At 39.7% G+C, this 27,968-nt stretch overlaps 1 protein-coding gene across 1 annotated transcript in view; it reads right to left on the minus strand.

Moving 5' to 3' along the window:
- rngtt (RNA guanylyltransferase and 5'-phosphatase) overlaps positions 1 to 27,252 on the minus strand; it is a 947,965-nt gene extending 920,713 nt beyond the window's left edge. Inside the window, 2 exon segments of the mRNA XM_028797536.2 lie at positions 4,917 to 5,026; positions 26,776 to 27,252. Of these exon segments, the coding sequence (XP_028653369.1) occupies positions 4,917 to 5,026; positions 26,776 to 26,839 (174 nt within the window). The 5' untranslated portion in view covers positions 26,840 to 27,252.
- Between the last annotated feature and the right edge of the window lie 716 nt (positions 27,253 to 27,968).

The following is a 27,968-nucleotide window of genomic DNA, read 5'->3' on the forward strand; positions in this document are numbered from 1 at the left end:
ACAATTGGCGCTACATCAGCAGGTGTAGAGAGGAGCTTCTCCTGTTTAAAACGGGTCAAGTCATACACCCGCAACATGATGGGCCAAGATCGTTTGAGCAACCTTGCTCTCCTGGCCATTGAGAGGAAACTGGTTAAGTCCCTGGAAAAGACGGCCAATTGGTACGACAGGGTCACAGACCATTTTCTGCAAAAGGAACAGAGGGCAGAATTTACGTACAAATAACATAATGAATTTTATGATGAAGGCCGGGCGGCACGGTGGCGCAGTGGGTAGCGCTGCTGCCTCGCAGTTGGGAGATCTGGGGACCTGTGTTCGCTTCACGGGTCCTCCCTGCGTGGAGTTTGCATGTTCTCCCCGTGTCTGCGTGGGTTTTCTCCGGGCGCTCCGGTTTCCTCCCACAGTCCAAAGACATGCAGGTTAGGTGGATTGGTGATTCTAAATTGGCCCTAGTGTGTGCTTGGTGTGTGGGTGTGTTTGTGTGTGTCCTGCAGTGGGTTGGCACCCTGCCTGGGATTGGTTCCTGCCTTGTGCCCTGTGTTGGCTGGGATTGGCTCCAGCAGACCCCCGTGACCCTGTGTTCGGATTCAGCGGGTTGGAAAATGGATGGATGGATGGGATGATGAAGGCCTAATATGAGCTTCCCCTGTTTCAAAAGCTAACAGCCGCCACTGAAGCTGTCCTTATGCAGCTGGTATTAGAGATGACAAATCTTCAGCAACCCCCGGTCACAATCGTGTATGTATTTTCTGCATATTCATTACAACAAAATTTCTATTTCAATGAATTTCATTACAACGGGATTCCACAGGTTTGTGTGTTTTATATATTTATTGTGAGGGACGGCCGGCATCTATATCCGACAGGGACACCTCTTTAAAGGATCGACAAAAAAGAACAAGTTGCAAAATTACATTAACGTGACTGAAAAATAAAATGCTTTTCATTATATGATTATATGGAGAGTAGGGGTGGGCGGTATGACCAAAATTCTATAACACGGTATTTTTAAAAATTATCCCGGCTTCACGGTATTCAACGGTATTTTTTTCTCATGCATGAGTGGATGTTAACCACATTTTCCACTGCAATTACTGCAGTAGGCTGGCTAAGAATAACCTATTCCACTGTCATGAGCATTGTACATTGTACAAAAAAAACATTTTAATGTGCACACAAGTATTAATACAGGTTTGCATGGCCCCATAAAGTGATTGTTTTCAAGGGGGTGGAACTAATGAAGAGAAGGAATCACATTCCATGACAGATGCAGTCAAAATTTAGAACCTTTTTATTGAACAAATTTTGCAAACAACTTAAACTATAATTTTGACAACATATTTTCAACCATCCAAAGAGGCATTTAGACTTAGTAAAATATCCAGAGGTGCTTGTCAAAAGTTGTATTGCACTGAACATGTCATAGAAAAGGAATAAATAGTAAATATTTTTTGTAAACCAACTACACTTTCTGTTAATGTTAATCATCTCTGTCCACTGACATGTTAAAGTGACTTTTTAAACAGCTTTACCATCATTAAACTGCATAATATTTAAACTAATAAATAATAACAATAAAATAAATAATAGTATTATTACTGATAGTTGCACTATTACTTCAAGACTTCAAGCCCAGGTGTATTACACCGTATTCACCAAATTAAAATAAAATAAAACAAGTGCAACTTGGTAATGACAACTTTACCAACTGAACCATCATTTAGGCAAACTGCATTAATATGGACCTGGCTTCAAGCTAAGCTATATACATGCAGTAAATAATAAAACTGCAACTTGCATTTATGATGCTATTTGTGGTATAGCCCTACGGAATCGTATTAGGGCCACGGTGAAGAAAAAAACAAACTATATGTCGAGAATAAAGTCGAAATGTTGACTTTATTCTCGACATTTCCACTTTAATTTTGACGCTTATGTCAAGATTAAAGTCGACATTTCCACTTTATTCTCATAGTTTATTTTATAATTAAAGTAAATGTCGTAAACTAAACTTCATCCTAAAATCAATGTTTAATTTACTAGATTTTCTCAAATCCCATCATAAGTTAATGCAGCACATTAAATGCTTTGTGTTGTGTTCCCCGACCCAGTTGTTAATCACTTCACTTCTTAAACTGACTTCCTCCGCACTAAGAGGAGGCGCCGGCAGCAATCACCACACAGAATACATTCACTTCATGATATTCCTGCTCTCTGAACATTTAGAATGCTAAGATAAATACTTGATATTTTCATGTTGAAATTCATTAAAGCAGGTATTAAACATGCATGGTAGTGAGGCGGTAGTGCTGCTCCCTCGCAGTAAGGGGTCCTCAGGTGTACATTCAGTGTAAAGAACTTTATGGCAGGTGTGACGAGGCTCGAAAAACTGGATGTATGAATGGGTTTCACAAAGGTTTAACTTAAATATTGTGTAAATGTTGGGTTTGTGATCTGGTGGTCGGAGACACAAACACAGAATTCAATGGATGTTCTTCTGAGCAGACTTTCTTCATTGCATGCGTGCTGTCTGTCTGACATACCAAAACCCCAGTTCCTATCCTTCCTCCACATAACCAATCACCACACGATAAACGTCTTTGTGAAATTAAAACTAATTATAAACTTAGCCCATGGAGTGTTCAGTAGTTTAAAAATATCTTCGTTATACATGTTTAATTATGCCATCCATTCAGGGTTGCGCCCATCCCAGTAAGCATTCTGTGTGAGGCAGGAGCAAAACCTGAAGGAGTCGCCAGCACATCTCAGGGTGAATACGAGCAACACATACACTAGCAGGTTCAATACAGTATAACAAAACCCCACATCCTACATGACGTTGAAAGGAAACTGAAGCACACCGAGTAAACCCACCAGAAAAACATGCAAATTCAAGGCAGGGAACACCCAAAACACACTTGCTGCGAGGCAGCAGTGCAACCTCCACGCTGCCGTGCCCCCACATGATTAATACCTGCTTTAATGCATTTCATCATGAAAATGATATCAAGTATTTATCTTAGCATTCTAAATGTTCAGAGAGCAGGAATATCATGAAGTGAATGTATTCTGTGCGGCGATCGCTGCGGCGCCTCCTCAGTACAACAGGAAGTCAGTTTAAGAAGCATGTACCGATATTAACATGGCTCGGGGAACACTTAACACAAAGCATTTAATGTACTATATAACTTATGATGGGGTTTGAGAAAATCTAGTAAATTAAATATTTATTTTAAGATGAAGTTTAGTTTACAATGTTCTACTTTAATGACAAATTACAAGAATAAAGTCAACATGTCGACTTTATTCTCGTCATAAGCGTCGAGATTAAAGTCAACATGTCACACTATTACACAGTACCCAGGTACATTACAATGTATCGAAAACAAATAAAACAAGTACAACTTGGCTTGCAGTATTATCCAGTAGTATAGAAACAGTATTTACATATTTGAACATAATGGTCCACATCTGACCTTTTAAAACCAAAGTATCTCCAGGCAACGGACGTGACTCCTTTTTTTCGGTAAAAGTTCTTCTGTATCATGTTCAACTTTATGGTCAGCTACAGCTTCAGTTTCAGTTTCAGAAAGTTCTCTGTCCATTTTCACCGTGCAATACCTACACTACCTATTTAGCGGTGTAGCAGTGAAAAAGAGCCCCCGCACAACACATCTGTGATTAGCGGTGTAGCAGTAAAAAAGGTCCCCACTTGAATAGTTTCCCGCTGCGCCATGTTCCGAACGTCGTTTAGGCAATTTAAACCGGTGTTGCGGTATAAGAAAAATCCATATCATAACAAAAATAAAAACGGTTTTTGGTATGAACCGGTATACCGCCCAGCACTAATGGAGAGCCAGTGTTAAATTCACACTTTTAGTGTTAAATTAACAAGTAGATTGTATAAGGGACTGTTGTTTTCATATCTACACTTTAAAAGACAATTTAACATTTGTGTTTTTGCTATGCACAAAAACAAAATACTCTTTAAACCTATCTGATGGACACGCAGCATTTCATATTCATGCGTACGCATCTGCTCCACGGTGATTGCTTCCTGCATCCTAATCCCACCAGAAACAGTCTTAGAAAAAATAGTCACAGTGATAACTCTAAACTGAGTTTTTTATTTTCGTAATTTTTTCGAGAATAACCACAAACATAGCAGGAAATAATTCCAGTGAACGTTTTCATGGATTTTCTGTTTTATTCAAAGAAAGCTTTTCATTTTCCATAAATTACAAGATTTGTCGGAACTACCAGTATTATGATTTTGATTCTAATTATTAATAAGCATATTTTAAGACACTGAACACTTTACAGCATGCTGTAGCCAGTCAATTCATTTTAAAAACTAACAACAAAAACAGTCCTTGGAAACATTTACTAATCCATTGATGCGTGTCAATATGAAGCCTAGAGAAAGAAAGAAGAAAAAAAAAAAGCTTTTTTGATCCTAAATTGTTGATAACAGATTGTGGACTTGTACAGCATAAATGGAGTCTTGCATATGTCATCTGGAAATCATTCATTGCAGAGAGAATTAGGATTGTGTTTACAAATATTTAGATAACCCGCACACATTTCGCATTTGCAATAAAAAAAATGTATAACCTGTGGGTTAAATTTAGGAAAAGATGGAAGTTATCTTTTTAATACAAGTCATCTCAGTCCAACCAAACTACTGCTATAATTCTTTAAAATAAATATAAAATGCGAAAAATAATATACAAAATGAAGCAAATAGATACTGTACATGCAGTAAAAGAATAGCAAAGGCTATAAACAAACTTTTTCCAGCAAATGCCTAATTTCCTTAAAAAATTGCAGAATGATTACCATATGTAGATGCTTTTGTAGAGAGTTAGTGTTAAAAGATTTATACAATTACAATTAACTTAATCTTATTTATATACCTTGAGACTCTTAAGGTAATTTGAAAGCATGCTTGGGTGGAAGCGATTCTCTTCTGCAACCAGATCATCATATTTTGGCCCCAACATTGTCTTCATTGGCAAGAATTTTCCTGCAAAACAGAAAATACATACAATATTCAGTAAATCAATCAATCGTATCTCTCTATATATAAAAGAAAATCCTGGAATGGAAAGCAAATGCAAGGCTACGATACGTGATCCTCTCGAAAGACAATTTTAAAGACCCGTGAGACCAAAGACACATGCCACGGTGCAAGACACACCATACTTACAAGATAAGACCACGGGCAGAAAAAAAAACAGTAGTATTAAGGCAGTCACGCAGCACACACAGCTCCCTGGCTCTCAGTGCATATAAAGTGTATAAGGTCAATACGGTAGAAATTAAATGAAACGGGTAGAAATGAAACGTCGACGACTAAACGAAGACGAAAGAAAAGCGTGAAGAAAAGAGACCCAAATGTGGTGGAGAGAAAAAAATGCTAAAAAGAAAAACAATAATCTAGGTGCAAATTTAGAAAATAAGGAAAGTGATAATCAGCCCAGAACAAGTGGAATTGAAAACAAAGCACGTCCAATAGGGCTCAGAATTAAAAGATTAGAACTTCATAAACGGGTGCAGCATTATACGTCCTGCAAGAAAGAGATTTAACCAAGCCCGGGCCGGAAATAAAGGACAATTATTGTTTTTACAATATCACGCGAGATAAGTCAGTGAGCCATCATTTAAAACAAGTCCATAGACCTCTAACAAAGCAGTTGTTGGATTGCTTTTGGCAGACACGCACAATGTGCTCCTGGCTCTTAAAACAACGACATGTGACAAGCAGAACAGGCAGCTCGCCAGCAGGTTGAAGCCTTTTTTGTTTTAAGTGACTGATAGGTCCGATTGAGGGGGGCGGAGTACAGCACAGATGACTGATAGCAGGATACTGATTGATGTGGTAAGGGGGAGGCAAGACCCGGGGGAGGAGGGGTCGGAGAGGGTGCTAGACAGTTGTGTTTGGGGTTACGAAGTCGGCGATTGTTCAAGTAAAACTTTTGTGACACTTTATTACGTCAGTCGCTACAGTATCAAAAAAAAAAAAAAGACAGTAAAGATCTCATTAGCGCAAACAAAAGGTGATTAATCATCAGAGCCAGGTGCAATTGAAAAAATAGCAGGACAAAGCAAGGTCGTCCCACAACAGTTAAAGCAACGACAAGTTTCATTTCAAAGAATACACAATTCGGTCAGGTGTATATTTATGATGACGGAGAAGCGATGTAAATTTTAACAGGCGACAAGTAAGGTGATGTATATTTTCCACGAATAACATTAGACACCAAAGGAGGTCATGATATGCCATTCATATTAAAATGTTTACAGTTTACCATGAGAATAGCTTTTGCTACGACAATTAACAAATCAAAGGGACAACCATTAGAAAATGTCGGATTATTTATTAGAGAAACAGAAATAATATTCACTCACTGGCGATTATATGTTGCATTGTCACAATGTATCTCCAAAAACGGATACAAAATTCAATGCGATCTTGAAAAAAAGTTAATTCCATATATTGTTTTTAATAAACCTTTAAAGTAAAAAGTGCAACTAATGAAACTGAAACAATTCCAAAGAAAAAAAAGCTTTTAAAATTGTATATCCAATTAACCAAACATCTGCACGGTGGTGCAGTGGGTAGCGCTGCTGCCTCGCAGTTAGGAGACCTGGGTTCGCTTCCCTGGTCCTCCCTGTGTGGAGTGTGCAAGTTCTCCCTGTGTCTGCGTGGCTTTCCTCCGGGTGCTTCTTCCCACAGTCCAAAAACATGCAGGTTGGGTGGACTGACGATTCTAAATTGTCCCTAGTGTGTGCTTGGTGTGTGTGCGAGCCCTGCGATTGGCTAGCGCCCTGCCCGGGGTTTGTTTCCTGCCTTGCGCCCTGTGTTGGCTGGGATTGGCTCCAGCAGACCCCAGTGACCCTGTAGTTAGGATATAGCAGGTTGAATGATGGATGGATGGATTAACCAAACACAGGGGTTGGTGAGCGAAGTGAGCAGGGGGCGGAGCCCCTTAGTTTAATATAAATCTTTTCAATGCATGCACCTTTTTATCAAGATTTTTAAAGCGAATGATATGCTGCCAGAAATTGTTTTACATTAAATACATTTAACAGACAGGATCTCAGGCATGAGATGTTGATATCTCTATGATCTGTTCGGGAATTTGGAATGCCACAAAGAATTCCATATAGAAGTGATTCTGAGAGGAGAAACCACAATAAGTGACTGCTCCTGTACTTGTAGTGGCCACATTCCCTAACAGGTAACACCTAAAGATGTATGAAATTGTATCAGAAGAAGCAGTTTTGATCTGTGAATAAAATTTAGGCATGGAGCAATATAAAAAACTCTGAAATGGCAATAATCCTTGTGTCATGCGTCCTGCTAATTAAATATTTTAGACTAGCCGACGCCCACCGTAGCATACGGCGGTGTAAGAATAGGAACAGAAAACGGTGAGAAAGGAATTCAGAAACCAAGAAGAAATAAATACTTCTTGAAAGACGCAGTGTGCATGTAGAATTTCCGGCCAAGCAGGATTACATGTGAAAGTGATAAATAAATCAGACTTTCTGAATTTACATACTATGGCCATGGCATCCTGATAGTTTTGTTTCATGTATCTTGGACTTCCTGGAAATGTGGACGGTAATATGATCATTTTGCCTACACGAACATTGTTATTTTCAGCATTTGCTTGCAGTGCGTCTGATAGTTCCACGTGCAGATCTTGTTGATGTAATCTGAGATAGTTGAGACGCACGCCCTTTGTTTTAACATACAAATCTACGACGTCCTGTTGGAATAGTTTACTGCTGCGGTGCAAAATACTAAATGTTTTCCTCACTGCTAATCTGTACGCGTAAAATTGGCATTGAGTAAGCCTTATTCGCTTGGCGGTTCTTTTATCGGGAACATGTAAATCTTTGTGCCAGCCAATGTCTCCATAAGGGAATAAAAGTGGGTAAACCATAGGATCGCAATTCATATTGAGCATGGAAATCTGTTTACAGGAGTTGCCTATGGGATAGATGCAAATGTCTCTTTCGGCAGGCGTTTTGCAATCGGTGTGACATGTCGGAGCATTGTATCATCGTACATCCTGCCTAGGGTTTTCCTTGAAAACCATTCGTACAGATGATGTTGGATTGGACTGAGCGATTTCATGCATGCGTTTGTATGATTTAACGAAGGGGTTGATGGTTCTGAGCATGGAATCTAGCTGGAGAAGTAAATTTTCGCTGTATGCAGAGTTTATTTTGTAAGCGTACTTCAGTAGCTTGCGCTGTGTCAGAAACAAACAACTGTCCATATCCTGGAGAGGTAGAAGTGTTAGCGTATAGTGGAGAGATTTGGTGATAAATTTGCCTGTGTATTTTAAAACAGTATGGTCCGTGGCCAGGAGGTACAGTTATCTGTGCACCCATGGAAGTAAACGCTAGAGAAGAGTTGTATTCTCGAATGTGTTCACAATAATTTTTAGCTTCTGATGTTTGCTGTGTAAGAAGGTGTTCTAAAGACACAGGTGGCTCCCACAAAGGTGGTACAGCTACTTTACCGTTGTGGCAGCACCTCGAGTACTTGTTGGATGTATTACGCTCAGCAGGCCAGTATAGTGCATGACATGGAAGACGACGAATAGGAATCGAGAAATGCCGTGTCGGCTGCGTGTGGGCGGGACCAGTTTTGAAGAGGAGCCACAGGTAGCGTGGGGAAGAGTTTGGAAGAGGACGACTAGGAATCGAGAAATACCGTGTTGGCTGTGTGTGGGCGGGACCGGTTTTGAAGTGGAAGCAGGACGAACCTGAAGAGAAATATATATAAGAGATGTGTTAGTAGGGATTATGTGGAATGGTAATATAATCCAGACATTATTTCAAAAGCGTGCATAGGATTAATACATCTAATGATTAACAAACCTGCCAGCTGACAACAGACAATGAGCTATCCTTCTATTTTATTTAGTTATCTTATCTTGTTCTGGGTCACCAGCAAAAGAAATTTATTCTGACTTTAACAAACACAAAACAGGAAACAAAACACTTAAAATAGGAAACAGCACACTTAAAAAAATTACACACACAAGTGAAAGGAATATATGGGAGACAACAATTAAAATGCCAACATGTCATTGGACTGAAGAAGTAAACTTTCTTGGAACTGTACAACCATATTCCACACATAAATCAACAATTCACAGCAATAAGGCCGAAGCCCAAGTCAATGGAGTCACCGTATTAAGGAGCCTACATTTCATTACCCAACAGAAAAAATGTAAACATTTTTCCAAAAGAAGAATATATAGAACACTATATATTGTTATATATATTTGTGCAATATATTTTTCATTACTACCAGGGCTGTGGAGTTGGTACACACAACCTTCGACTCCAAATCCTCAATGTATGTTACCACTAACTCCTCTATTTGCAATTTAAGCCAATATACTTTACTGGTCAAAAGTTTGTGTCACACACTGTATCATAAAAATTGATTTAGAAATATAGATAGCCAAGCCATCACTAGCATGTATTATGCCTATTACTGCTTGAAATTACTGATTTTTCAGCAGCAGTTCCATCAGTGTCCTAAAAGTAAACTCCCATAGATTATTCTTGATTAGTTATTAGTCAGCAACAAAGGGTTATGATCAAACTGGACTTGTTTATCGGAACTTTCAGAGAGCATTTGACAAGGTGCCACATGAGAAGTTGGACGTCAAACTAAAAGTTGGAGTTGAAGGTGATGTTTGAAGATGAGTGCAGAATTGGCTCAGACACAGGAAGCAGAGGCTGATGGTGCAAGGAACCTTATCAGAATTGGCTGATGTTAAGAGTGGTGTCCCACAGGGGTCAGTGCTAGGGCCACTTGTATTTTTAATAAATATTATATATATCAGTGGCAGACCGTGCATTTCACACCTAGGCCTTCAGTAGTGCTCCGTCTGAATCAACCCGCCCCTCAAAAACTAATTTATGGTTATAAAAACCATCTTAATATGCAGAAATACAGTATAAAGAGCCGTTGCATCGCAGATAGATAACTCCTGTAGCCACAATAAATGCCTTTATTGAATAGACAAACCAGGGGTGAACAAGTTCCTTTCTACTGTAGCTACAGCCCGCGACACACATAAAAAACATCAATAATAACTCATAAATTTGCAATATTATTTAGGAAAATCGCAACATTTTACTCACCAAAAATTTGGACTATTTGTAAACAAAATCCATCCTCCTCTCTTTCCTCAAAAACAGTTCAATTACTCTGTCATACAGATTATCCGTGCGCTTCAGTTCCATCACGAAGTCCCTTTCTATCACCATTGAAGCTAATGCTGAAAGTCGAACCTGCCCTGTCGTATTTCTGGCATAAGTTTTAATTCGCTTTGGGGCTGAAATTGTCCGCTCGACAGAAGCAGTGGACACGGGAATGGTCACTGCCAAACATACCAATGTGTACAGCTGCCCCATGATGCTCTCATTCAGATTTTTCTATTACACCATCCGCACCATCCTATCCAATCAACGGGTCTGAATACGGTGACGTTGCCATACGCCTGCTAGAGGGCCCTAATGAAACCAACTCAAAATCTGATTGGTTGAAGCAACAGTTTAATCGACATTTATTTTGTGTTAGAGGGCCTACAGAACGGATTGTGAAGGCCTCCCGGGCAGACTTCTTTGACTTTGACTCTGCCTGGCAACAAATGATGGCTGAAATGTGATTGGTTAAATGCTTTAATACGAAAATACATGTCTGGAAGCAGCACAACCATCGGAAAAGCAATGAAAGGAAGCGGACAGACTATTTGGAATTATTTAATAAGTATTCATGGACAAAATATAATTAACATCAGTTTGTGATTCAGATATTATTTTAGGCCAGCACAGAAGGCCTTGCAGGCACTGACGGCCCGCCACTGATATATATACAGTAGTGTGCAAAAGTTTTAGGCAGGTATGAAAAAATGCTGTAAACAAAGAATGCTTTTAAAAATGCAAGTGTTAATCATTTATTTTCATCAATCAACAAAATGCAGTGAATGAACAAAAGAGAAATCTAAATCAAATCAATATTTGGTGTGACCACCCTTTGCCTTCAAAACAGCATCAATTCTTCTAGGTACACTTGCACACAGTTTTTGAAGGAACTCGGCTGGTAGGTTGTTCCAAACATCTTGGAGAACTAACCACAGATCTTCTGTGGATGTAGGCTTCCTCACATCCTTCTGTCTCTTCACGTAATCCCAGACACACTCGATCATGTTGAGATCAGGGCTCTGTGGAGGCCATACCATCACTTCCAGGACTTCTTGTTCTTCTTTACGCTGAAGGTAGTTCTTAATGACTTTGGCTGTATGTTTGGGGTCGTTGTCCTGCTGCAGAATAAATTTGGGGCCAATCATACGCCTGCCCTGATGGTATTGCATGATGGATAAGTATCTGCCTGCATTTCTCAGCATTGAGAACACCATTAATCCTGACCAAATCTCCCAACTCCATTTGCAGAAATGCAGCCCCAAACGTTCAAGGAACCTCCACCATGCTTCACTGTTGCCTGCAGACACTCATTATTGTACCACTCTCCAGCCCTTCGACGAACAAACTGCCTTCTGCTACAGCCACATATTTCAAATTTTAACTCATCAGTCCAGAACACCTGCTGCCATTTTTCTGCACCCCAGTTCCTATGTTTTCGTGCATACTTGAGTCGCTTGGCCTTGTTTCCACATCGGAGGTATGGCTTTTTGGCTGCAACTCTTCCATGAAGACCACTTCTGACCAGACTTCTCCGGACAGTAGATGGGTGTACCTGGGTCCCACTGGTTTCTGCCAGTTCTGAGCTGATGGCACTGCTGTACATCAATCCGATTTCGAAGAATAATAAGCTTGATGTGTCTTTCATCTGCTGCAATAAGTTTCCTTGGTCGACCACTGCGTCTACGATCCTCAACGTTGCCCGTTTCTTTGTGGTTCTTCAAAAGAGCTTGAACAGCACATCTTGAAACCCCAGTCTGCTTTGAAATCTTTGTCTGGGAGAGACCTTGCTGATGCAGTATAACTACCTTGTGTCAGTTAATGACTGTGTTTCAACCTAAGTGTGACATTGATGATCATTAGCACCTGTTTGGTATAATTGGTTGATCATACACCTGACTATAATCCTACAAAATCCCTGACTTTGTGCAAGTGTACCTATAAGAATTGATGCTGGTTTGAAGGCAAAAGGTAGTAACAACAAATATTGATTTGATTTAGATTTTTCTTTTGTTCACTCACTTTGCATTTTGTAAATTGATAACAATAAACAATCATTATTTATATTTCTGAAAGCATTCTCTGTTTATAACATTTTTCACACCTGCCTAAAACTTTTGCACAGTACTGTATATATATATTATATATATATAATGATTTGGAAAGGAATATAAGTAACTAGCTGGCTAAGCTTGCAGATGATACCAAGATAGGTGGATTGGCAGATAATCTGGAATCTGTTACATCATTACAGATCTACTTGAACAGAATAAAGGCTTGAGCAGATTTGTGGCAGATGAAATTTAATGTCAGCGAATGTAAAGTATTACACATAGGAAGTAAAAATGTTAGGTTTGAAAACACAATGGGATGTCTAAAAATTGAAAGTACACCTTATGAGAAGGATTTAGGAATCGTAATGGACTCTACACTATCAACTTCAAGACAGTGTTCAGAAGCCATTAAGAAGACTAACAATTGGGCGGAGTGGTGGCTTTTCAATGGTAGTGTATTTACTATGTTGGCTGAAACCACACAATATACAAGATACAAAGCATTTTATCAATTCCAACATGAATCATTCGGCTACTTTTTAAGACCTTAACCTGTTCAAGTTTGGGTTTAAAGGCCGTATCAAACTTTAACTTATACAGTGGAACCTCTAGATACGAGTTTAATTCGTTCCAGCACTGAGCTTGTATAGCGAATTTCTCGTATCTAGAACAAACTTCCCCATTGAAAAAAATGGAAATCCAGTTAATCCGTTCCGCACCCCAAATATATTAACATAAAAATCAATTTTCCTAACAAATAACACTGATAAATTATATATACTGTAGTCTACCTTTAATAAATAACACTGATAAATAATATAACTGATTATTAAAAGAATCAAAACAGGTGTCCAAAGTGCAGTAGAGCATTCAATAAATCTTTAAATAAATAATCCTTAAAACAGTTGTGAAGTGGAGGTTTAAAATACACAAGAATAACAATCCTTTAACACGAGGTTAAAACGTCAAAAGGATGCAGTCTTTAAAAAACAGATGACAATCCCCGGTGCTTCTTCTCTGTTAGCGTCTCACCTGCGGGCTCTGCAACAGGCGAGACACTCTTAATGCAGCTGACCTTCTCTACACCGTCCTGCTTCAGCTGTTTGGCTCGCCTGTTCAGCTCACTGTTCAGCTACACGCGAGCCTGCACTCGCTCGCTCGCTCGCTCTCCCGCACTGACTGCCCGACTGCCTGCCTGCCCTCTCTCTCCTCTCTTTTCTTTTACTTCTTCTCCCCCTTAACCGGCTTGCGCTTCTCTATATATGCGGGGAGGACATGGCAGCTGCAGCCCATCAGCCACAGGAACAATCATGGATGTGGGCAGTTTCCCACCTGTGCACTTAAGTGAGAAACGCAGACACCGCAGATCGCGGTTCGCAACTGCTACCACGCCCCCTCGCTAAGCCGCGAGCTATACCCACAGCCTGGCTCGTGGCTCGTTACGCGAGCCAATGCTCGCATTTAGATCTGAATTTTTCGCTCATACTTTCCTCGTATTTTGAATTTCTCGTATACAGAGGTGATCGTATCTCGAGGTTCCACTGTACTTAAATAAGTTATAAACATTGAGTAACATTAAACAAAAGACAAAAATTAAAAAAGGGATTATTTTTATCAAAAGGCTACAAGAAAAAATAGCTTATTTGAATTGGTATATGTGAAATTGGAAATTTTAACACATTGTATTACAATTTAAATTTAGTCAACTCCAGTAACCCAATATTTGCTTCCAAATCCGACTTACTACTTAACATATAAGAAAGGCATAACAGTACTATATAGCATATATATATAGCACCTCCAAATCCGAGACCATGGTCCTCAGCCGGAAAAGGGTGGAGTGCCCTCTCAGGGTTGGGAACGAGATCCTGCCCCAAGTGGAGGAGTTCAAGTATCTCTGGGTCTTGTTCACGAGTGAGGGAAGAATGGAGAGTGAGATCGACAGGCGAATCGGTGCAGCGTCCGCAGTGATGCAGGCTCTACATCGGTCTGTCGTGGTGAAAAAGGAGCTGAGCCGTAAGGCAAAGCTCTCAATTTACCAGTCGATCTACGCTCCTACCCTCACCTATGGCCATGAGTTATGGGTAGTGATCGAAAGAATGAGATCGCGAATACAAGCGGCTGAAATGAGTTTCCTCCACAGGGTGTCTGGGCTTTCCCTTAAAGATAGGGTGAGAAGCTCAGTCATCTGGGAGGGGTTCAGAGTAGAGCCGCCGCTGCTCCTCCGCATCGAGAGAAGTCAGATGAGGTGGCTCGAGCATCTGATCAGGATGCCCCCTGGACGCCTCCCTGGTGAGGTGTTCCGGGCATGTCTAACCGGAAGGAGGCCCCGGAGAAGACCCAGGACACACTGGAGGATGGACTATGTCTCCCGGCTGGCCTGGGAACGCCTCGGGATTCTCCCGGAAGAGCTAGAAGAAGTGGCTGGGGAGAGGGAAGTCTGGGCATCTCTGCTCAAGCTGCTGCCCCCGCGACCCAATCTCGGATAAGCGGAAGAGGATGGATGGATGGATGGATGGATGGATGGATGGATGGATGGATGGATGGATGGATGGATGGATAACAGTACTATATATCAATGTGATCTAAAATCAAAAATATATGTACATAAAATAAAGTCAAGGGGAAATCAAGCAAGTAAAATAATTAATAATACAATTTACAAAAGTACAAACCAAGGTGCTTACTGCTTACTTGCGAATGGCTGACATGGTCAGTAGAGCTATTTATCTAGGAGAATAGAACATGGGTAGAAAGCAGTCTAGAATTAAATGGATGTAGTAACAAGAAATTATGTTTTAAATATCAATAAAGGGGCACAGCAATGCTATGGACTGGACATCTTAAAAACACTGCCTACTCCAGATGTCTAGTTATGCATAAACTCATTAATGAAATACAGACTTTGATTTTGAGAGGGAAATAAAATAACTATCACTCATATGTAATTCAGGGCAATAACATATTTCTTTTTCAAAGTAAAAATGTAATCAAACTTTTGTTTCCATCAGCTCCTTCAATAATGAAAGTAAGTCAGTCTAGCAACGCAAAGAAAAATTGCATGCTAGTGGCTTAGCTGAAATATTGTCTTTAAAGCTACTCCACAGCACAGGTTACACATAGGTTTGATTTTTTTCTATTTGAGAGTGAAACTCTTTTGCTTATGTAAAAAACAGTTACTGTGCAAATACATTCTTTCTTGGTATGACACAAATGCAGCATGCAAGTGATGTTTTCCATCCTCCTTATTCATGAAACAAAGTTAAACTAAAATGACAATTCCTTCATTAGAACATTAGAAAACTCCTGTTCTTGCCATGTGTTTTTCAATCCTTTCCTTAATATTTTGTTTTTCATTAATTTACCTGTGATGCATGTTCAACTTACTGGCCTATAGTTACTTGGATCTGCCCAGTCAGCCCTTTTTTTACAGTGGGATAATATTTGCCATTTTCCAGTGCTTTGAAATTACCTCAGTGCACAATGAGTTCCTAAAAAATGTGTCAAGAGTTTACTCATTGACTTCCTTAAGCACTCAAGGATAGATAACTGGTCCTGGTGATCTACAATTTCCAAATCACTCTGTACCTCCTTAGTGGGCCCTGCTCCTGCTGGGAGGTTTCCAACTTCCTCAGAAAAATGCAAGTTTACAGCACCTTCTATTTCACTGTCTGTATATTTTAATTCTCCTGTACTATTCCTTATAACAATTCACTTCCTCCTTTTCTGTTCTTTTTCTACTAAAATACTGAAATATTTCATCAAGTTATCTTTGTCCTTATCTGCAATATTCATTTCTAACTGTCCTTTAGCTTCTCTAATATCCTACTTAATGACTGCTCTCATGCTTTCTTACACCTTATGATTAGTATTACAGTTATTAGTCTTATATGTCTTATACAACTGTTTTTTTCACTTTGCAGCTTCTTTTTATCGCCTTATTTATCCACTAGGCAGTTTCTGAAATTTCCTACTAATTTCAGTTTTTGGGATGTACTTGACCTGCATTATGTGTAAAATGTTTTTAAACCTGTTTCACTGCTCCTCAACTGTCTCCAAACATAAATGTTTATCCAAGTTGATCCCTTTGAGAATTTGCCACATCTGATTCAAAATTTGCCCTAACAAAGTAAAACTTAACAGTTTTAGTCTTTGCATTCACAGAGAATTGTATTATATTATGGTAATTTGACCCTGGAGGTTCAATCACCTCTACACCCTCAATTCTATCCTGATTATTAGAATGTACTAAAATCTAGACAGGCATTCCCCTATTCTGGTGCTTTATCATTCCATGTTAAAAGCCAGTCTCTGATAATGTTTATAAATTCCTGTTTTTGTACTTTACTATTTGAAAATTAAGCCCAGTTAATATTTGGACAGTTAAAGTACCCCATGGCTATAAGTCTCCCTGTAAATTTGCCTTTTAATATTAATAAAAACGTGCACTGAAATTACTGTCTGTACTGGGGGGGGGGGGGGGTCTATAGCACAGTCCTAAAATAAGGCCTTTTTGCTTTTAATGCGTTCCAGAGGAATCCAGATGTCTTCACTCAGATGTGGCTCATCATCCAAATGAAGAAGACTTGAATTAAAATTTTGTTTTACATAAATGTGCACACATCTATGTCATACTCATACCCATCTGTGTTATTTAGATAGATTTCTGTTATTGCTATAATTCAATTCAATTCAATTCAATTTTATTTGTCATTTAGCAGAACATCCAAGATGTGCTGCAGAACGAAAATACGATGCACAAGACATTAATAAAAACACATAGTTAAAATCAGCCTACAATAAAATACTAAAATGCTTCATTTAAAAGACGAACGGCAGTAAGAAAAAAACTGTTTTTAAACCTGGTAGTTCTACACTTCAGACTGCGGTACCTTCTGCTTGAGGGCATGAGGGAAAAGAGTTCAGAGGCAGGATAAGTAGGGTCTCTAGAAATCCGCACAGCTCTGGCCAGACAGCGTTGTTTTGCCAAATCTTGTACATTTGGCAACGGGGCTCCAATGATCCTCTCCGCAGCCCTCACCACTTTCCTCAGTGCTTTCCAGTCCGAAGCGCTGCAGCTCTCCTGCCACAGAGAGCTGCTGCTGGTTAGCACGCTCTCTATGGTCCCTCTGTAAAAAGTGGTGAGGACTGACTTACTGAGATGGGCCCTCTTTAGCCTCCGCAGAAAGATCACGTGCTGGTGAGCTTTCTTGATGACGGAGGAGGTGTGCAGGGACCAGGTGAGGTTGTTCGTCACATTAACTCCCAGGAACTTAGTAGACTGCACAATTTCCACAGCAGTGTTCTTAATGTAGACCGGGATGTGTATCAGCTGTTTCTTCCTGAAGTCGATCACCAGTTCTTTTGTTTTTTCGACATTCAGTATCAGATTGTTTTTATCACACCATTCCACAAATGACTTCACCTCCTCTCTGTAATCCCCTTCCCCGTCACCTCGAATGAGACCCACCACTGTTGTGTCGTCCGCATACTTAATAATTTGGTTTGTGCTGAACTTGGCACAACAATCGTGGGTCATGAGCGTGAAGAGGAGGGGACTTAGAACACACCCCTGTGGAGAACCTGTGCTCAAGGAGATGGTATCTGATTTATTCTTTCCTACCCGTACGTACTGTGGCCTATCCATTAGAAAGTCCAGTATCCAGTTTTGCAGAGGTATGCCCAGTCCCAATGGGCCCAGTTTGCTGATCAAATTCTGAGGGATGATGGTATTAAAAGCCGAACTAAAATCAACAAACAACATGCGGACCATAGCGTCTCTATTCTCCAGATGTTCCAATGAAAAATGGAGTGCAATAGATATGGCATCCTCTGTGGCACGGTTGGAGCGGTAGGCGAATTGGAGTGGGTCAAAAGAGGAGGGTAGGACAGAAGTAATGTGGTCCTTGATCAGCCTCTCAAAACATTTCATCACTATTGATGTTAAGGCTACAGGGCGATAGTCATTCATGGTTGTGACTATGGCTTTTTTCGGAACTGGGATGATTTCTGAGGTTTTAAAGCAAGATGGCACAACAGCTTGACACAGAGAGATGTTAAATATATCCGTAAGGACATGTGTCAGCTGCTCCGCACATCCTTTGAGTACACAACCTGGTATCTGGTCTGGTCCCGCAGCTTTCCTTGGATTAATTCTCCTCAAAGTCCGTAGAACATCATCCGGTTCCAGACACAGTGCCTTCTCATCAGGATGAGGGGTGGCCTTCACTGGTGATGTATCATTCAATGCTTCAAACCGTCCAAAGTACTTATTTAGGTCATTCAGGAAGTTGAAGCTATCATCACAGGGGTAAGAAACTGTTTTGTAATCTGTCACAGATTTAATCCCCTGCCACAATCTTCTGCTGTTCCTGTGATCTTGAAAATGACTCTCTAATTTCTTTCCATGAGCCCTTTTAGCTCTTCTAATAGCTTTATTTAGGTTGGCTCTTGCTGTTCTAAGGGCAGCTATATCTCCAGATTTAAAAGCACACTTAGCTACACACACCTACTGCTCACTGGTTTTATTTTTGATATTTCTAGAATTAAGGCAAGCTATTTTAATGTGTTACTTTTTCATTTAAACTTTTGTTTAGAATTTAAATTACTGTGCATATTTGGTTTTTACACCATTGTTTGTCTCTCCCTGTACAGATCTAAACCTGACCTGTCCTAACTGCATGCTCCTCATTCCCTAGTTTAAACAATCCTTGGGTAACCTACTAATACAAACACCCAACACAATGGGAGGTCCAGGTCCAGTTTGTTCCAAAAGGAGTCCCAATGGCCCATAAACCTACAACCTTCTATTCTACACCACGATTTGAGCTATGTGTTGAGCCTTATAATCTCTTCAATCATACTTGGATTGGAGTGTGGCACAGGCAGAATTTCAGAGAAGACTACATTGTCAGTTCTGCACCTCAGCCTGGCACCTAACCCTTTAAATTTGGATTGCTAAACTGCCAGACAAGCCTCATGAAATCTCTCTATTATATAAAAAAAATCCTGCGACGAAACAAGACTTTTTTGAAGAGATTTTTTTCCAAGTCTTGCAAAACTTTTGCCATGAGATTTTTTCAAGTCACACCCTCCTCTCAACCATATTCAACCACGCACACGGTACTCTCACCTCACATTCATGTGAATGCTTTTGTCAGACACAGTTCCTGCTCTCTCAGCTCTTATGTTAAGTTTTCCTCACTTTAAGTTCCCAATTAAAGAAGACTTATTATGTTCAAATCGTATTGAAGAATTTCATCACGAAGGGTTATCAACAGAAAAAATGAGTGCACAGGCAATCAGCACAGAGAAACGAAGTCAAACGAATTAAAGCCAAAAATATTGATTGGTTACATGGCAAATTGGTTAAATGCGTATCAATAGACTATGCTGAAACAGTTGGTGGTGATCGTGCGGAAGATGAAAACATCAACTTACAATATCCTCAACAATATCTACAACTGTTAACACTGTCCAGTCTTCCACTGCACGAATTACTGCAGAAAGAAGGATGTATCCAAGAAAGGTAATATAGTACATCTTCCACAGATAACAAACAACAAAAGAGATTCGTATTAAAATGTTAACAGTTAACAAATCTCAGAGCCAAACATTCGAAAAAGTTGTTTTATTTAATAGGGAGAAAGAAACGAAATTCAATCACGAGCAGTTATACTTTGCATTGTCATGATGAAAGTCCAAATATAGAATCAAAATTCAAAGCGATATTGACGAAAATTTAATCCAAAAATTGTTTTACAGTGAAAGTGTAAGCTTAAAAAGTATTTGCGTGTTAATTTCAAAGCCAAACAGAAGAAAATCGTATTACTCAACTAATAACTCTAATGCAACATGAAACAAAATTTACTTTCAAATTGTTATGTTTTACTATTTTTTAATATGGTTAATTACTCGCTGTAATGTAAAATAGTTAGTTCTATTATGCATATGTAACAATTCCCATGAAAATAAAAATCTGTTTAAATTGCACATCTGCATCTGCATCCCCATACGCGAGCAGCAGAAACGCAAAGAGGCTAGTGCATAGCGCAGGCCCAGGGGTTGGCGACCGAAGCGAGCAGGGGGCTTTCCCTAGTTGTTAAATAAGGACGGGAGCTGGAGAATGCACATCCAACTAAATTCTAGAATATATTGCGCAAACATATGGAAAAGGCACATTGGTCTCAAGCCCAGCAGTATGACCGAGAAGCAAGCCCCTGTAAATTTCAGCCTTGAGGTTATGTTATTCTTCTAGCATCCACCTCTCATTCTATGATTATTTTTCACCAGCAAGGACCCTATGAGGTAAAGGAAGGCAACAGGCTACTTGATTATCTAGTACACAGGTGTCGAACTCCAGGCCTGGAGGGCCGCAGTGGCTGCAGGTTTTCTTTCTAACTCTTTTCCTAATCAGTGTCCAGTTTTCACTGCTAATTAACTTCTTTTCCCTCTATTTTAATAGCCCTGTTTTTAATGATTAAGTCTTCTGAATTGATTCTTTTCTTCATTAAATGACAGCTAAACAGAAATGAGATGTGAAACAAGCCAACAAATGACCAGCTAAATTGGGGCTTCAAACTCCAATTAATTTCACTCCAACCAGTTCCTTAATGAGAAGCTGGTTGTTGCTGTTAATTAAACCCGTTATTCAATTCCATGGCTTGTTGCTGCTCTCATTCTGTCACAGCAGACATTTCCAAAACTGTTGCTATTCTACTATTTTCTTGGTGACCTGAGAGATCAGCTTTATTGAGACCTTCACCTTTCTTTATTTTCACATTTTGTTTGATGGGTACAGGTGAGCTGGTCATGTTGGGGCTTGTTTTGTGTCTCATTACTGTCCGGCTGCTAATTAAGAAAAAAAAACAACTAAGGGGGGTGAGACAAGCTAATTAAAGCTAAGCCTAAAGAAGTTAATTAGCATCAAAAACTGGTTACTAATTAAGAAGATGGTTAGAATGAAAACCTGCAGCCACTATGGCCCTCCAGGATCAGAGTTCAACACCCCTGATCTAGTACGTCAACCCAATCATCGACCCACAGTAAAATGTCTATCATGTCAATCTATTAAAACCATAGAGGTATCAAAGAACATTACCATATGTAAAACGCATATTACAAGCAGCACTCAGTAAAATTATAGTGGTGGTTGTTGAGACATGGCCAGGCTTAACTAGCCTTATCACTCACAACAGAAGCAAAGTGAGGAGAAATGGAATTGAAAATACAACAGATTCTGGATTTTGGGGTTATTGAGGAAAGCAGTAACCCCTAGTCCAGTTTCACTGTTTTAGTAGATAAGAAAGATGGGAGGTGACAATATTGCAATGATTTTCGCCAACTTGGCCAGGTTTATAGTAGGAGTCTAACCGAAATCCCGAGTGCATTACCTCCACTAATGACTCCTCATCACCCTTGATATGACAAAGGAGTATTAGTAAATTTCCTTAATGGTCATGCCCAAGGGAAAATAATACATTTAGCACTCCCAGTGAATGTTAGTTCTATGGGCTTCCTTTTGGGCTACTCAGGGCTTTGACAACCTTCCAACATCAGCTAAACAATGTGCTTAGACCCCACAAAATTATACAGCATTGTCAGACCAAATGGAACTCTGTGTATGACATGATTGAGCATATGCATGAGCAGCGATGGGCAATTTGTTTTATGCTGTCTGACAGGAATGTGAACAAAATTAACTGAGGCCAGAAGCCACTCGAGTTCACGAGGGATGACTAGCACACTCTCAAACAAATACTACCTGTGCTATGCCTACTTAAATGTGTTACCACTGCTTTGTGCAGCGAGTCCAATGTCTACAAATTCCTGCTCTATCCTGTGACCAACCAGCACACTCATAAAACAGGCATCTCACACCTAATGACGGAGAATCTGCCAAAAAGTGTGCAATTAAAAACACAGTGGCAGAATCACTTCACAGGTGGATGACACATGATTCTGTGAGAGCAGTAAGACTTACATAGCTCACCAGCACTGTTGATCCCAAACACGAACATCTGAGCTTCCTTGGTTCAACAGAAAAACAATGCACAAAGCAAAAATTTGAAGAAAGATTTCATACACTCTTTGAATAAATAGGAGACACAGCTGAAAGCGACTCTCGCTGGCATTCTGGAACCAACAAAAAAAAAAGTTGATCACCGAAAATGCAGCCAGGACTCTGTAAGGCAGTGATTATGGTACTGAAGGTGCAACAGCATGTTATGACTTAGAACTTTTCTCAGCAGAGCCCTGCATTCCACCAAATGAAGACCAGCTTTTGAGGTGGAAAAACAATACAAAAAGAATTCCGAAAATTTGTCACTTGGCCTAGTACTATCTCTGCGTTTCCGCAAAATCAGTGCCCTCTAAAACAGTATTTCCCACTGCTGCCATAACTGATAACTCAAGCTCAGAAGTAGACTTTCCCCTGAAAATGTGGACCTGCTGATTTTCTTACATAAAAATAGGTGATCTGATGTGTTATTGTTAAACTAACAATTCAACTAGTTAAGCTACTATAAGTGTTGTTTGCAGATGTAGGAAAGTTTACTTTTTGTAAAGTATAAATGAATAGTGTTCAAATCTTTTTTTTTTGTACATCAAGCAGTAAATAGAATTTATACACTGTTCTTTTGATAAACTTGGTCCACAATTTATTGAAGCACAAAGTCTTTAATTAGTCTGAATGTAGCATTACACCATGCTGACACAAGTACATTTTTAATATACTTTTGTTCAGTAGATGTTTAAGTGCTGATGTATATTTGTTTAAATTCTCAAACACTTTTCATCCCACATTAAACTGGTGTTGGCTTTGTACACGGACAACTTTACTGCTCTTAAATACTTGGAACACTTTGATGATGGCTGCGTAAATTGAAAATATTACATGTAAGATAGCACATTGTGGACTTTTTATTTAAGAGATTTTTTTTGCAACGCTGCCAGACAGCTTTTATTCTGACACAGTATTTATTATTTAATATGTTATTTTTTAATTGCAGTTTATCTAACTGTTCAAATATAATAAAAATAAATCTGTTTGATCTCAATAATAATAATTATTATTATTACAATATATATTATTTATATAGTGCCTTTCGATCTCAAGTTTCATTATAAATTAAGTGAGAAGGGCTTCATTTTAGAAATTTTTGTATTTTAAGCGCTATACCATTGTATAAACCACTACCATCCAAAATTTTGTACATAACATGATCAATAATTTTGCTTATATCGCCACCCGCACTAGTAAAGATCCATGCGCTACTACAATGGATGACTACCCATAAAGATTCCAATCCACAAGCTTAAATCCTCATTGGTCCACTGCATGGTCAGGTCCACTCTTTCATCTGAGTTTGAAATAAGCGAAGGAGATATGTCCACCATGCACATTGAGGGACCGTCTTGCTGCCTCTGGCAAGGTAAGAAAGACAGAAGTGATAAAAGTGTGAAAAAACTGCCTTACCCTGTTTCCCTCTGAAATGGAGGAGAAAAAAAAAATCATACTGAAACATGACATCACATTAGCTATTCTCTTCACGAAATCCCAGCCCTCTGCTCCTTCGTCTTTTAAACAAAAAGATGACCAGAAGTTCGCTTAACTAAGTGTACAAGCAGAATTCATTTTACAGTGTATATACAGTGGGTACGGAAAGTATTCAGACCCCCTTCAATTTTTCACTCTTTGTCATATTGCAGCCATTTGCTAAAATCATTTAAATTAATTTTTTCCCTCATTAATGTACACATAGCACCCCATATTGACAGACAAAAAAAAGAATTTTTGAAATTATTGCAGATTTATTAAAAAAGAAAAACTGAAATATCACATGGTCCTAAGTATTCAGACCCTTTGCTGTGACACTCATATATTTAACTCAGGTGCTTTCCATTTCTTCTGATCATCCTTGAGATCACCTTCATTTGAGTCCAGCTGTGTTTGATTATACTGATTGGACTTGATTAGGAAAGCCACACACCTGTCTATATAAGACCTTACAGCTCACAATGCATGTCAGAGCAAATGAGAATCATGAGGTCAAAGGAACTGCCTGAAGAGCTCAGAGACAGAATTGTGGCAAGGCACAGATCTGGCCAAGGTTACAAAAAAAATTTCTACTGCACTTAAGGTTCCCAAGAGCACAGTGGCCTCCATAATCCTTAAATGGAAGACGTTTGGGATGACCAAAACCCTTCCTAGAGCTTGCCGTCCGGCCAAGCTGAGCTACCGGGGGAGAAGAGCCTTGGTGAGAGAGGTAAAGAAGAACCCAAAGATCACTTTGGCTGAGCTCCAGAGATGCAGTCAGGAGATGGGAGAAAGTTGTAGAAAGTCAACCATCACTGCAGCCCTCCACCAGTCAGGGCTTTATGGCAGAGTGGCCTGTCGGAAGCCTCTCCTCAGTGCAAGACACATGACAGCCCGCATGGAGTTTGCTAAAAGACACCTGAAGGACTCTGAGATGGTGAGAAATAAGATTCTCTGGTCTGATGAGACCAAGATAGAACTTTTTGGCCTTAATTCTAAGCGGTATGTGTGGAGACAACCAGGCACTGCTCATCACTTGTCCAATACAGTCCCCACAGTGAAGCATGGCGGTGGCAGCATCATGCTGTGGGGGTGTTTTTCAGCTGCAGGGACAAGACGACTGGTTGCAATCGAGGGAAAGATGAATGCGGCCAAGTTCAGGGATATCCTGGACAAAAACCTTCTCCAGAGTGCTAAGGACCTCAGACTGGGCCGAAGGTTTACCTTCCAACAAGACAATGACCCTAAGCACACAGCTAAAATAACGAAGGAGTGGCTTCACAACAACTCTGTGACTGTTCTTGAATGGCCCAGCCAGAGCCCTGACTTAAACCCAATTGAGCATCTCTGGTGAGACCTAAAAATGGCTGTCCACCAACGTTTACCATCCAACCTAACAGAACTGGAGAGGATCTGCAAGGAGGAATGGCAGAGGATCCCCAAATCCAGGTGTGAAAAACGTGTTGCATCTTTCCCAAGAAGACTCATGGCTGTATTAGCTCAAAAGGGTGCTTCTACTAAATACTGAGCAAAGGGTCTGAATACTTAGGACCATGTGATATTTCAGTTTTTCTTTTTTAATAAATCTGCAACAATTTCAAAAATTATTTTTTTTGTCTGTCAATATGGGGTGCTGTGTGTACATTAATGAGGGAAAAAATTAATGTACATGATTTTAGCAAATGGCTGCAACATGACAAAGAGTGAAAAATTGAAGGGGGTCTGAATACTTTCCGTACCCACTGTATAATGAAATGGTTGTTTATTAAGAACATTTGATGTCAATAAATTACTCTGGGGGGAGTGATGGTTCAACCCTTACTCTTCACATTATGCCCCATTCCTATTGCATGTAACCTGCACCACAGAGTTTGTGTACTATTGATTAGGGAATAGTTGTGTAATATTAAATTAAACTTTGACTTATGGATTTTAAACTAAATTAATTTAAATAAAATAGAAATAACACTTTCATTCTCCCAGTTTGTCACATTTTCTGTGTTCTGTATTCCCAAAATAATTAAATGCACACTGAACAGGTCTCTTGCTTTTAAAATCAAAATAGCACAGAAAATAAGCAATATATTGCAAATAAAAATGAGAATTTATTCCAACAAATTATCCTGAAATGACAAAAGGTCCTCACTATGTTTAATCAACTCACCTTAATATACAATTAACTATTAAAATGACTGAAATAACTATTCATCAAACATCTTATTAAGAAAACAAAAAAAGCAACATAAAGGGGCACCAAAACAACTTTCCAGCTGTTCCTTAAAAAGGTTTCTTATTGGACAACAATTTTGACATAAGACTGTTCATATACCACTATGACTCTTTTCCTTCTCCAGACCTCATAACAGTACGCAAAACTCATAAAACTCCTGAACTTTTACCTTTTACCCTGTTATAGGTCTTCTATATCTTTAAATAGTTATTTTGTAACTCTTACTTTTCCTAGTACAGATCAGTGACTAACATGAACAGACCACTTCACTGCCATTTCAGGTAAACATTACAAACTATATGTGTACTAAAGACGTGATCGTCACTACCCCCACACCAGTACAAGGTGGACATCGCTGTAATCCAACGTGGAGCACACACTGAGCGTATTTCCCCTTCTATAAGAAGACTTGAAGTTTAAGTGTATGAGCATCATTCACAGATCTTTGGCGACACAACAAGGCCATGCTGAAGTTAGACACGGTTTACATTCCTAATGCACAATACTCGCTCACACCGCGGTGCGAATGTTGTGCGCCAAAAGCTGAACATGTGCAAGTTCAGGGCATCTTCACATAGCCAGAGTGGCTTTAGCTAAAGACTTCTCACATCCACAACCACATCCACTGAAATGCACAAGCTGTCAACCCCTCGTATCTTCTAACGAGCACCGACTGCTATGTTTAAATACAACGGCGGGACACTACTGCGTACCTGCTACGGGTTGTCCTCTTCTAGGACAGTGGCGCCAACGTGGTGGAACCCCGCCGTGTGACATTTTTCCTCTTTTCTAAAATAACGAGGATCTTCTTCTGATGCTAAATCCACAAGCGAATCGGCCAGGGTCTGTCTGCCACACGCTCAGTTAGTCGCGCCGGGACAGAGCTCTCCTAGTCCAGCCTTCCGCACTCTTGTGTTCGTCGGTTAAAGGCCCTCCTACTTTTATTTGTATGAAACTACTTTACTGTGTCCGGGTGTTCACGGGTCGCCCCAGCTGACGTAGGATTAAAACGACAAAGTCTTCCAATGAAACAAGTATTTGATATATGTCAAGTTCGCGCCTTCTCCTGTTTGCATAGTTTATCTTAGTTTCAACGCAAGAAGTGCTTAGGAAGCGTGAATGAACTACAACAATCAAATCCTCCACAATTCCCCCATAATGCACCGAGCAAGTTCTACAGGAGCCGCCATAACCCAAACTAGACGCTGGGCAACCTGCAGATGCTGCTCGAAGCTCACTATTGGGAGTTCGCATTGACCAGTCGGAGAGTTTGGTCTCATCTCAGCAACGTTAACACGTCCTTCCAGAATTTCGGACCTTCTTGTTACTTTATTTAGAGAATAGCAAATAAATTGACACGATTATTAAAAACAATCAGCATTGTTTCTTATATTTGAACTGGAATATCGGAATGACAATTTCAAAAGAAATACGTATTCTTGAAATCGCTTGATATATAATCTCCAAAATTCTCTTTGTTGTTTCTGTAACCGACACATACAATTAGATGGTATATTATAGCAGGGCTCATTCTTTAACCAATTTCCGAATTAGATCCCATTTATACACTACTAAAGCTATATATTTTGGGGGTTGCCTTAATTTTAGTTAACTTGCTTGTTGCGGTTCAGAACCCGGCTCTTGTTCAGAAAGCGGGCGCCAAAAGCGGACGCCGCGTGTTTTTAAGATTAGGCACCCTAATACTATTTTAAGATTAGGCACCTACTGTAAATTTTTAAGTTTAGGGACCCTGGTGTACCTTACCTTACCCCCACGAGCCTTAAGTTAAGGGTTTGTAGTAGGGGTAGGCCAGTCTAAAACAACAAAGTTGTGTGCACAATTATTTTTTATGAACACTTTGAAATCATGGGGGTTTTTTTTGTCTTGCTCCTGCTTGGTATGAGAG

Source organism: Erpetoichthys calabaricus, chromosome 3 (assembly GCF_900747795.2).
Source record: "Erpetoichthys calabaricus chromosome 3, fErpCal1.3, whole genome shotgun sequence".
In the NCBI taxonomy this organism is placed as follows: domain Eukaryota; kingdom Metazoa; phylum Chordata; class Cladistia; order Polypteriformes; family Polypteridae; genus Erpetoichthys; species Erpetoichthys calabaricus.